General features: G+C 39.1%; 1 protein-coding gene across 17 annotated transcripts in view; it reads right to left on the reverse strand.

Annotated features, from left to right (window-relative positions):
- Positions 1 to 12,410, reverse strand: part of SLX4IP (SLX4 interacting protein) — a 222,678-nt gene that overhangs the window by 194,884 nt on the left and 15,384 nt on the right. For 13 of the 17 annotated variants that reach the window (XM_010834201.1, XM_010834210.1, XM_010834202.1 and 10 more), the window contains 2 exons: positions 6,729 to 6,819; positions 5,549 to 5,604 (listed from right to left, as the gene is read on the reverse strand). In XM_010834201.1, coding sequence (XP_010832503.1) covers positions 5,549 to 5,575 — 27 coding nt within the window. In that variant the 5' untranslated portion in view covers positions 5,576 to 5,604; positions 6,729 to 6,819. Of the gene's footprint in view, positions 1 to 5,548; positions 5,605 to 6,308; positions 6,392 to 6,728; positions 6,820 to 12,410 lie in introns of those variants that run through there. The other 4 variants (XM_010834206.1, XM_010834216.1, XM_010834213.1 and 1 more) reach the window with 2 other exon arrangements.

Here is a 12,410-nt window from a genome sequence, read left to right on the forward strand (position 1 = left end):
CTAAATCACTGCAGATGGTGACTGTAGCTGTGAAATTAAAAGACGCTTGCTCCTTGGAAGAAAAGCTATGACCAACCTACACAGCATATTAAAAAGCAGAGACACTACTTTGCTGACATAGGTCCATCTAGTTAAAGCTATGGTTTTTCCAGTAGTCATGTATGGATGTGAGAGTTGGACTATAAAGAAAGGTGAGCGCCAAAGAATCGATGTTTTTGAACTGTGGTGTTGGAGAAGACTCTTGAGAATCCTTTGGACTGCAAGGAGATCCAACCAGTCCACCCTCAAGGAAATCAGTCCTGAATATTCATTGGAAAGATAGATGCTGAAGCTGAAACGCCAATATTTTGGCCACTTGATGCAAAGAACTGACTCGTTGGAAAAGACCCTGATGCTGAGAAAGATTGAAGGTGGGAGGAGAAGGGGACAACAGAGGATGATGGCATCATTTGTTGGATGGCATCACTGACTCGATGGACATAAGTTTAAGTAACCTCTGGGAGTTGGGTGATAGACAGGGAGGCCTGGCATGCTGCAGTCCATCGGTCACAAAAAGTTGGACATGACTGAACAACTGAACCGAAGTAGGTGCTTAGGAATTTATAGCTTTAAGTGTATATATTAGAAAAAAAAAATGTTCAAAATCAATGGTTTAAACTTCTACCTTAAGAAGCTAGAAAAAGGACAAATTTACTCAAAATAGAAGGAAGGAAATAATAAAGTAATCAATAAAACAGAAAACAAGTACCCTACAGGAAAAAAAAAAAAAATCAAAGCCAAAAGTTGGTTCTCTGAAAAGAATAATAAAATTAATAAATCCCTAACAGTATTAGTCAATATCCTAATATACCTAAAAACTACAATGAGCTATAACCACACAAGCTATTGTAGCTATTATGAAAAAAGACAAATGCTGGTGAGAATGTCGAGAAAAGGGAGCCCTGGTAGACGGGTGGTGGGAATGTAAATTAGTGGCACAACTACGGAAAACAGAGGTTCCAAAAAAATTTTTAAATACAACTACCATATGATCCAGCAATCCCACTCCTGTGATTATATGTGAAGGATATGAAATATGAAATTGCTATCTTTTTTATCACTACTACTTTTAACTTTTTATTTTATATTGGGGTATAGCCTATTAACAATGTTGATGAAATCACTATCTTGAAGAGATATTTGCACTCCTGTGTTCACTGCAGCATTATTCACAACAGTGAAGACATGGAAACAACCTAAATGCCCATTCACGTACGAATGAATAAAGAAAATGTATATGCATACAGTGGAATATTATTTGGCCATAGCAAAGAAGAAAAGTCTGCCATTTGCAACAACATAGACTCCGAGGACACTATGCTAAGTGCAGTCAGTACCTTAGAGAAAGACAAATACTGTACGATTTCACTTACATGTGGGATCTTTAACCTTTGGATTCACAGAGACAGAGTAGAGTGGTGGATGTACGGGGTTGAGGGGGTAGGTAAATGAAAGGATACTGGTTTAAGGGTAGAAACTTTCAGTTATAAGATAAGTCTGCCTGGGAAATCCCATGCAGAGAAGCCTGGCAGCCTACAGTACATGGGGTCGCAATAGACTAGGACATGACTTAGTGACCAAAAAACAACAAAGTTCCAGGGAGCTAATATACAACCTGGTGACTATAGTTAGCAACACTGTACCGTATACTTGAGAGTAAAGCTCTAATGTTGTCACCGTAACAAGAAAACAGTAATTAAGTGAAGGATATGTTTGCTAACTAAACATTATGGTAAATAAACGTTTTGCAATTTATATGTTTCTCAAACCAACACACTGTACACCTTAAACTTACACAGGGTTTTATGTCAATAATTCAATCAAGCTGGAAAAAAAAATAATCATGCCTTTGAAAGGTTCAAGCCTGGTTGTCAGAGTATCTGGAAGCCAGGATAGCTGAGAGCTGGCATCCTAATGCCCAAAGAGGGTAGGAAAAGGAGAGAGAGGAGTTGGGAATAAACTGATTCCAGTTAAGTCAGGAGTTGTGGAGAAAACTTTCAGCTCTTCATAATAGCTTAAGACATAATACAAAGCTTGAAACAGAAATATTATAGAAATAAATACTCGATTTGGAGATATCTCATATAATACACTCTAGTTCATGTGGATAAGTTTGTCCACAATTTCTTGGAATAAAAGCTATTCAAGAGAGCTTTTCCTTCTTTCTCTTGAGAAACTGTGCCCTTCATGAAAATGCAAAAACCTCTCTGCTCCCTGACCAAGGGAGGCAGCATGGAAGCCTGCCCCCGACCCAGGGCTCTGAGAAAGGGAAGGGGGAAGGAGAAGAGCGAGAACAAGAGTGGAAAAGACTGAAAGCACGAAGCTTGTGCCACACTTGGTTGTGGGCTACAAAGTCAGACTGCCCACAGGTGGTGGAATTCCAAGCCCTGAAATGAACATAAACCTGGTCCAAAACCACCCAAGTGCCAATGGCTCCAGCAGAAGTAAACTTGAAACCGCTCCACGGCTCTGCAGGGCCAGGCTTGTAGGTCTTCCCACCACGTATTTCAAACATTAAGTAACAGTGGAAATACGTCTATGTCTGTATGCTTAAGTTTTGTAAATATGCTCATTTGTATCTTTTTTTTTTTTTTTAAAGATACTGAAAATATTTTGTTGTTACTGTTGTTCAGTCTCTAAGTTGTGACTCTCTGCGACCCCATGAACTGCAGCCTGCCAGGCTCCTCTGTCCATGGGATTTCCCAGGCAAGAATACTGGAGTGGAGAGCCATTTCCTCCTGCAGAGGATCCTCCCAACCCAGAGATCAAGCAGGCCAGTTCTTTACCACTAGCGCCACCTGGTGCAGCTGTGAGATTGAGCAATCTGGGAGCAGAACTTGTCACAGCAGGGTGTATGCTTTGGAAATCAACAGACCAACTCTGACATAATCAGGTGCCTGGGGCCCACGCTTTGCCCCTGATGAGTACTGTCTGCCCAAATGGATCAGTCAGTTTGGGCAAAGCTTTGCAAGAGGCCCAGTCTTTTTCTGAGTAGAGAGTCTGCAAGGGCTCAGTCTTGGATGAGTTAATATCACCCTCCAGCATATAAGAAACAATTATACAGGACTATCCACAAGTTTTAAGAGTTCCAGAAGAATCGCTGTCTTTCAGAGCTTCAGTCCTGTCTGATTCTTTGCAAGGACTGCAGCACGCCAGGATTCCCTGTCGTTCACCATCTCCAGGATTCTGCTCAAACTCATGCACATTGAGTTGATGATGCCATCCAAACATCTCATCCTCTGCCATCCCCTTCTCCTGCCTTCAATGTTTCCTAGCATCAGGGTCTTTTCTAATGAGTCAGCTCTTCACATCAGTTGGCCAAAGTATTGGAGGTTCAGATTCAGCATCAGTCCTTCCAATGAATATTCACAGTTGATTTCCTGATCTCCTTGCTGTCCAAGGGACTCTCAAGAGTCTTCTCCAACACCACAGTTCAGAATGATTAATTCTATGGCACTCAGCCTTCTTTATGGCCTAGCTCTCACATCCATACATGACTACTGGAAAAACCATAGCTTTGACTAGACAGACCTTTGTTGGAAAAGAAATGTCTCTGCTTTTTAATACACTGTCTAGGTATGTCATAACTTTTCTTCCAAGGAGCAAATGTCCAAGGGCTGCAGTCACCGTTCACAGTGATTTTGTATAAATAAAGTCTGTCACTATTTGCATTGTTTCCCCCATCTATTTGCCATGAAGTGATGGGACCGAATGCCATGATCTTGGTTTTTTGAGAACGAAACAGAGAGAACAGAGACGCGCAGTACTTGAAGAGAAAAAAGCCAAAATTTCCCAAAACTGACAAAAGACTTGACTCCTCCAAAGGAAGTACATTGCATCCTGAGCCAGATAAATAAAAATAAGTCTATATCTCAAGATTTCACAGGGAAACTGTAGATTATCAAAGACAAAGATAAAACCTTAAAAGTAACCACAGAGAACCAAGATAGCTTGATAAGCAAGGTAACAGAGAAAGGAATCACAAGTAGATTTCTGAGCTGACTGGTCTCCACAGATGCACCCTCAGAGGCTCCCCTCCTTGTGAGCACAAGCTGCTTTTCACATCAAGAGCTCCATCTTCCCTGGAGTTGACCTCTGAGTGCCCTGACCAACTGAATGTGGAGGAAATGCATCTGAGACTTCTGAGCCCAGGTCTTCAAGGGTTGGACGAATTACACACTTCCTTCTTCCGGCAACTCTTGCCCTGGGAGCCCATCCCTCAAAACTCAGCCACCAAGCTAGGAGAAGCCCAAGCCATACTGAGCAGCCACTTGAATGGGAACTGAAGGGCAGCACTAACAGCCCAGGTGAGACTGCAGCACAGTCAGCCATTACAGTCGTCAGCTTCAATGCACCAGCTGCTCTGAGGTCCCAGATGACTGCAGCCCCAGTCAACCACAAATGGAAAAACCAACCCGTTTTTTTCTGGTGACCTCCAGAATCCTGAGAGTAAAACGGCTTGTGTTTCAAGTCACTATATTTTCAGGCGGTTTTTTAGTACCAATTGATAATTAAAACATTTCTCACTTGCAGTAAGAGATTTCAGAAGACAAGGGAAAATACCTTAAAGTGCTGAGGAGAATTGATGTGCAACTTGAAATTCTAAACAAACTTTACTCTCTAGAGGAAAACCAAATATATTTCTAGACAGACAAATAGTGAAAGTTCACCTTATAATCTCTCACAGAAAGAAAACTACATACAGAATATACAAATACTAGAAATAATTGTAAGTGATGAAATTTATAAATAGGTTGTAAATCTAATGAGCACTGGCTCCATAAAGGTAAGACATGACTACAATATTATATAGTATCTGATCTGGTTAACAACCACTAGAATTGGTGTGATTTGATGTTTTCAATTTCTGCTTAATGAAACACTAGCATAGAGAACATGCCCTAAAGAGCACGCGTATGTGAAAGCATCCTTCATGCAGTGGTCCCTCTAGGGAGACGGAATCTATAGTTGCTGGGAGGCAGGACCCCTGGCTGCACAACCTGGAGGGCCAATCATAGTCACTATTTATCAATTCTTCTCCTCTCTTTTCCCTCTCAGGTGACCCTTCCCTCACAGGCAAGGGTCAGACCCAGTCATCAACAGATAAAGAAGAGATGCTTATGAGAGGAAAACAAAGCGGGGCCATGAGGCAGGAGAACTAGCTCCTGCTACTCACTGGGGTGCAGCACGGGCTGCCTGCCTCTTTTCTTTTGCCTGCTCTGTCATAATCAAAAATCATGTCATGGACATGCAGTGTGAACCGTAATTTTTAACATTAAGGACCAAGTTAGCCCCAAAGGCATTTATAAAAGACTTTAATCAAGAAACTGCCATGACCGTATGAACTATTCATTTTCTCATTTTCAATCACCAACTTCAAGTTTTCAGTGGTCTCCCAAATTTAAAAAGCAAAAGGAAAGTTCAGGGCTTCTATTTTCAATTAATACAGGGCTTGGTTATTTTAGAAAGTGATTAATCATTTTAAAGAAAGCTATTAAGCAACACTTACTTTAACAGCAAATTTCTTTGATGCCATGGTTTACTGGTTCCAGAATAATTACAGACCTTTAACAAAAGAAAAAAGAAAGTTATAAGTAGGTATATTAAAATTTCTTTCTATTTGGATATTATATCAGAGAAAGGTTGGCTAAAGAATCAAATATCAATATGTATTTTTGCAAGATGAATGCCCACTTATAACTGGTCTTAACAAAAATATTATATTGAATTAGCAATTTAAAATCTGCTGACAAAGAAAGGCAGAGGCCCAGATGTATTGTACCAAATGTTTGAAGAATTAATATCAGTCCTTCACAGACCCTTTAAAAGAAGCATAACAAAAATTCTCAAACCATTCTAAGAGGCCAGTTACATCCTGATACCAATACCAAGGGGCTTCCCAGGTGGCTCAGTGGTAAAGAATCCATCTGCCAATGCAGGAGATGTGGGTTCAATCCCTGGGTCAGGAAGATTCCCTGGAGGAAGGCATGGCAACCCACTCCAGTATTCTTGCCTGGAGAATCCCATGGACAGAGGAGCCTGGAGGGCTACAGTCCATGGGGTTGCAAAGAGTCAGACACGACTGAGCAACTTGGCATGCACACACGCACCAATACCAAAAAGAAAAATCAGAAGAAAGGAAAACTACACACCAGTATTCAACAAAATACTACAAACCAAAGCCAGCAACATATAAAAAGGATTATATATCATGACCACAATACATTTATCTCAGGAATATAAGATTGGTCTAACATCTGAAAACTAACCTGTATAACATACTATCATCATCATGGTGCGAAGTCATGTCCAACTCTGTGTGACCCTATGGACTATAGCTCACCAGGCTCTTCTGTCCATGGAATTTTGCAGGCAAGAATACCGGAGTGGGTTGCCATTTCCTCCTCCAGGGGATCTCCCCAACCCAGGGATGGAACCCACACCTTGCATTCAGGTGGATTCTTTACCACTGTGCCACCCAGGAACCCCAAATGGTTACATTCTTTACTATATATAAATCTGAAGGAAGAGCATGCAACCTTTGCTATATTAACAGAATAAAAGAAAAAGCACACTATTATCTCCAATAAGTAACAAAACCCAACAGTTTTTAGTCAAAAAAATCCAACACACTAGGAATATAGAAAGAAGTATTATCAACCTGTAAAGAACATCTATAGAAAACTCACACCTAGGAATTCCCTGAAGGCCCAGTAATTAGAACACTCTGCTTTCACTGCCGAGGGCTGAGATTCAATCACTGGTCAAGGAGCTCCAATCCTGCAAGCCATGCAGTGCATCCAAAAGAGAAAAAAAGAAAATCCATTACTAAAAACCCACTATTAAAACCATACTAAATCATGAACAACTGAATGCTTTCTCCTTAAGGAGGAGAAACAGTGATGTCTGCTCTTGCTACTTCCACAAAGCATTGTATCAGAGGTACTAGCCAGGGCAATTGGAGAAGGCAATGGCACCCCACTCCAGTACTCTTGCCTGGAAAATCCCATGGATGGAGGAGCCTGGTGGGCTGCAGTCCATGGGGTCGGTAAGGGTCGGCCATGACTGAGTGACTTCACTTTCACTTTTCACTTTCATGCACTGGAGAAGGAAATGGCAACCCACTCCAGTGTTCTTGCCTGGAGACTCCCAGGGACGAGGGAGCCTGGTGGGCTGCCGTCTATGGGGTCACACAGAGTCGGACACAACTGACGTGACTTAGCAGCAGCAGCAGCAGCCAGGGCAATTAGGCAAGAAAAAGAAATAAAAGACATCCAGAATGGGAAGGAAGAGATAAAACTATCTCTGTTCACAAATAACACGTTCTTATATGTAGAAAATCCTAATTTTTAAAAAAAAAAAAAACTACTAGATTACAAAGCATATGAACTAAGGTTATAAGATGTAAATATATTAAACAATTAACTACATTTCTATATTCTGGCAATGAATAATCCTGAAAGGAAATTAAGAAAAGAAGTATGTTTAAAATAATGTCAGACAGCATACTTACAAAAAATTTAACAAAAAAAAAAAAAAAACCCAATAAAATTTATACAACAAAACCCATAAAATATTATTTAAAGAAATTTAAAACATAAGTAAATGGACACATATCCTATATACATAGATTGGAACATTTAATAATTTTGTTAACATGGCCATATACCCCAAATCAATCTATAACATATTTCCATCAAAATCTCAGCTGACCTTTATAGAAACTGATAATCTCATCCCAAAATTCGTATAAAAATATAAGACTTCTGTAGTAGGCAAAATAATCTTTAAAAAGAACAAAATTGAAGAATTTATACTTCCCCATTTGAAAACTTACTACAAAGTAATCCAAATAGTGTGGTACTGTACTGTCATAAAACTCACATAAATCAGTGGACTAAAACTGAGCATTCAAAAACAGATCCTTACATTTATCTTCAGTTGATTTTTAACCTATATACCATGACAATTTAATGGGGAAACAGTCCTTACTACAAATGTTTCTTTTCTTTTTTTTTTTTTTTTACTCTTTTATTTACAAATGTTTCTGTCACAACTGAGTATCCACATGCAAAAGAATAAAGTTGGACTCCTATGTTCTACTATATAAAAAATGAACTCTAAAGGGATGAAAGAGCTAAACGTAAGAGTTAAAACTATAAACTCTTAGAAGAAAACATAGGCATAAGTTTTTATGACCTTACATATGTGCATGCTCAGTCGCGTCCAACTCTTTGCGACTCTATGGACTATAGCCTGCCAGGCCCCTCTGTCCATGGAATTTCATAGGTAAGAATACTGGAGTCAGCTGCCATTTCCTCCTCCATGGGGCTTTCCAAACCCAGGATTAAACCCTTGTCTCCTGCATCTCCTGCATTGCCAGGCGGGCTCTTTACCAGTGTATCACTGATCTTGCATAAGGCAATAATTTTTTAGATACATACCAAAAGCACAAGTCATGAAAGAAAAAAAAAAATGTTAAATCAGATTTCATGAAAATTTAAAACTTGAGTGCTTTAAAGGACACTATCAAGAACTCGAAAAGACAATTCACAGAATGGGAGAGAATATCTGCAAGTCACATCTCAAGTAAGGGACTCATGTCCAGAAAACATGAAGAACACTTAGAACAACAAAAAAAAGATGAATAACCTGATTTTTAAATGGACCAAATATTTGAACAGACATTTCTCCAAAGAAGATATACAAATGGACTTATAAGCACAAATAATAAGTTCAAAATTACTAGCTATTGAGGAAATACAAATCAAAACCACAATGATACACCACTTTTCACCCACTAAGATGGCTAAAATACAAAAAACAGACAACAGCGTTGACAAAGATATGGATTGATTAGAACTCTCATCCATAGTTGGTGAGAAATGTAAGATGTTAGAGCCACTTTGGAAAATAATTTGGCAATTTGGAAATTCTTCCAAAAGGTAAACATGGGGTTGTCATATGATTCAGCACTTCCACTTCTATATATGTACCTAGGAAAAGAAAAACATATGTCCACACAAACATATATACAGGAATGTTCATAGAAGCATTATTCATAATGACCAAAAAAGTGGAAAGAACCCAAATGCCCATCAAATTATGAATGGGTAAACATAATGGAATAATTGAGATCTTTCTTGTTTTCTGAGGTAAGCTTATATCGCTATATGCTTAACAAAATATGATATATACAAACAATGGAATATTATTTGGCTATAAAAAGGAATCAAATTCTTATACCTTTTACAGCCAGGCAACTGCTCTTTTCACCCTACCTAGAAGCCTAGAGAATTATTTTCTGGAGAAAGTAAGACAGAGGATCTCTGGTCTGGAAAATACCAGGTGCAGCATATAGTGGAAACAGTGTCAGACTTTATTTTTCTGGGCTCCAAAATCACTGCAGATGGTGACTGCAGCCATGAAATTAAAAGACGCTTACTCCTTGGAAGGAAAGTTTATGATCAAACTAGACAGCATATTCAAAAGCAGAGACATTACTTTGCCAACAAAGGTTCGTGTAGTCAAGGCTATGGTTTTTCCTGTGGTCATATGTGGATGTGAGAGTTGGACTGTGAAGAAGGCTGAGCACCCAAGAATTGATGCTTTTGAACTGTGGTGTTGGAGAAGACTCTTGAGAGTCCCTTGGACTGCAAGGAGATCCAACCAGTCCATTCTGAAGGAGATCAGCCCTGGGATTTCTTTGGAAGGACTGATGCTAAAGCTGAAACTCCAGTACTTTGGCCACCTCATGCGAAGAGTTGACTCGTTGGAAAAGACTGATGCTGGGAGGGATTAGGGGCAAGAGAAAGGGACGACAGAGGATGAGATGGCAGGATGGCATCACTGACTCGATGGACTTGAGTCCCAGTGAACTCCGGGAGTTGGTGATGCACAGGGAGGCCTGGCGTGCTGTGATTCATGGGGTCGCAAAGAGTCGGATATGACTGAGCGACTGAACTGAACTGACCACATCTTCTTTATTCACCCATCTGTCAGTGATCATCTAGGTTGCTTCCATGTCTTGGCTGTTGTAAATAGTGTTGCTGTGAACATAGAGGTGTGTGTCTTTTTGAATTATAGGTTTGTCTGCATATATATATATATATCCAAAAATGGGATTGCTAAATCATGTGGTAGTTCTATTTTTGATGTTTTTAAGGAACCTCAATACTGTTTTCCATAGTGGCTGCATCAATTTACATTCCTACCAGTAGGGTAGGAAGGTTCCCTTTTCTCCACACACTGTCCAGCATTTGTTATTTGACTTTTTAATGATAGCCATTTTGACAGGTGTGAGGCGGTACCTCATGGTAGTTTGCATTTGTCCAATAATTAGTGATATTTAGCATCTTTTCATGTGCATATTGGCCATCTGTATGTTTTCTTTGGAGAAATATCTGTTTAGGTCTTCTGCCTATTTTTTTGATTTTTTTTTTTTAATATTGAGCCACACAAGCTGTTTGTATAATAAGTGCTTTTCTTATAATATAACCAAAATCCCTTAAACTGCATTGTCCATTATGGTCACCACTAACGGCAAGTACCTGTTGAGCCCTTAGCACGTAGCCAGTACAAATTAAGGTTCTGGAAACAAAATACATACCTGATTTGAAAGCTTAGTTAAAACACCAGGAATGTAAACATTTTTATATTGATTATATGCTGAAGTGATAACGGGATGGGTTTATTGGGTTAAATAAGACACATTATTAAAATTAACCATTTCTGTTTAACTTTTTATTAAATGTAGCTGTTAGGAATTTTAAAATTATATCTGTGCCTTGCATTACATTTCTTTTGGACAGTGCTGCTCAAAAAGTATCTGTGCAGGATCTAAACAGGCAGATAATTCCACGCACAAGACTTATGAGTTAAGGCATCCTTCCCACCCCATCCCTTCCTCCACAGCAGCTCTCTCCAGCTTGCTCTGCAGGTTGGAGCAGAATTTAGCATTTAAGAATTGGATCCGTATCCATAGAGAAGAGGGGTAGGGATGGGGAAGGAATGAAGGGGGGGTTTGGGGTTAACATATGCAAACTGTGTATATAAAATAGGTAAATAACAAGGTCCTGCTCTGTAGGACAGAGACCTATATTCAGTATTCTGTGATAAGCCATAATGGAAAAGAATATAAAAAAGAACATATATATATATATGTATAAATGAATCACTGTGCTGTACAGCAGAAACTAACACAACATTGTAAATGAACTATATACTTAAAAAAGGAATTGAGTCCTTATCACTAAATTTCATGCTGTATTGCTGCTTTATGATTACTATTGTGGCTGTGTAGATTGTTGCTATTATTGGTTTTAGGTTTTGTTTCTAAAACATTCCATTAAGGTTAAAGGGAGCTCCCTTTAACCTTACATACCGCATACATACACACACATTTCCCATTCTTTAAATTTTGTTGAAAGCATAGTACTATTTAGGCCAATATTTGCTGTTTATTATCATGATTATAAATGCTAGTCATAACTGAACTGTGTGAAGTACTCTTTACTTATTATTTTCTGCATACTTTTTGTTTATCCTGGAATCAGCAATTGCTTTGTATTATTCAGTTGCTTTGCTTTCCACATACCTGTCCTAATTCAATCTCATATTCCATACTGGTTGTCTGAAGTTCATCTGCATGTGCCCAGACACTTCCTGAAGACACCTCTCCGGGACTGTGGTTCTTCGCTTGTCTAGCCCATGGGTCCCAGGCAGGAATCTGCTTTCACCAGATTCAGGGATTTCCTCTGCCTTTTGCCTATCTCAGCCTTCCTTTTTCCTGTCTCTTCCCTTTTTTGGGATCAATTTCCTCATTTTGGTGAAGCACATCCTTAGTAGCTTACTGAGAAAGGATGCACAGAATATACATTTTTTAAGATCTTGCACATCTAAAAATGTTTTCACCCACACCCCCTTGTGTTTAAATGTAGTCGGAGTTTGAAAAGAATTTTCTTCAGATTTTGGGGGATAGTTTTCCATTATTTTAGCTTCCAGAGTTGCTTTGGGTAGTTTGGAGCCAAATATTCTCTTCCCATCCCCCTCCTCCCAACTCACCCACTCCCTCAACTCACCCTCCTGTACACATACTTTAAAATCCTTTTTTCAACAATGTCTGAAATTTTCCTGTTATATATGCCCTGATATGTGTCTGTTTCAATCCTAAGTTTTACATGTTGGTACTTTTGTACGGATCCTTTAGTTTTTTCATTTATTCTCTCTTATTTTTCATCTTTATTATTTCTGAAGTTCCTGGATGACTTAGTCAACTTGATCCTTTAGTCCTTCTATTAAGGTTTTAAATTTCACTTATCATAGTTTTAGTTGCTTTCTAGAAGCTCCTTTTTATTTATGTTTTATTTAAC

The sequence above is a fragment of the Bison bison genome, unplaced genomic scaffold (genome assembly GCF_000754665.1).
Source record: "Bison bison bison isolate TAMUID 2011002044 unplaced genomic scaffold, Bison_UMD1.0 scf7180017864030, whole genome shotgun sequence".
NCBI classification, from domain to species: domain Eukaryota; kingdom Metazoa; phylum Chordata; class Mammalia; order Artiodactyla; family Bovidae; genus Bison; species Bison bison.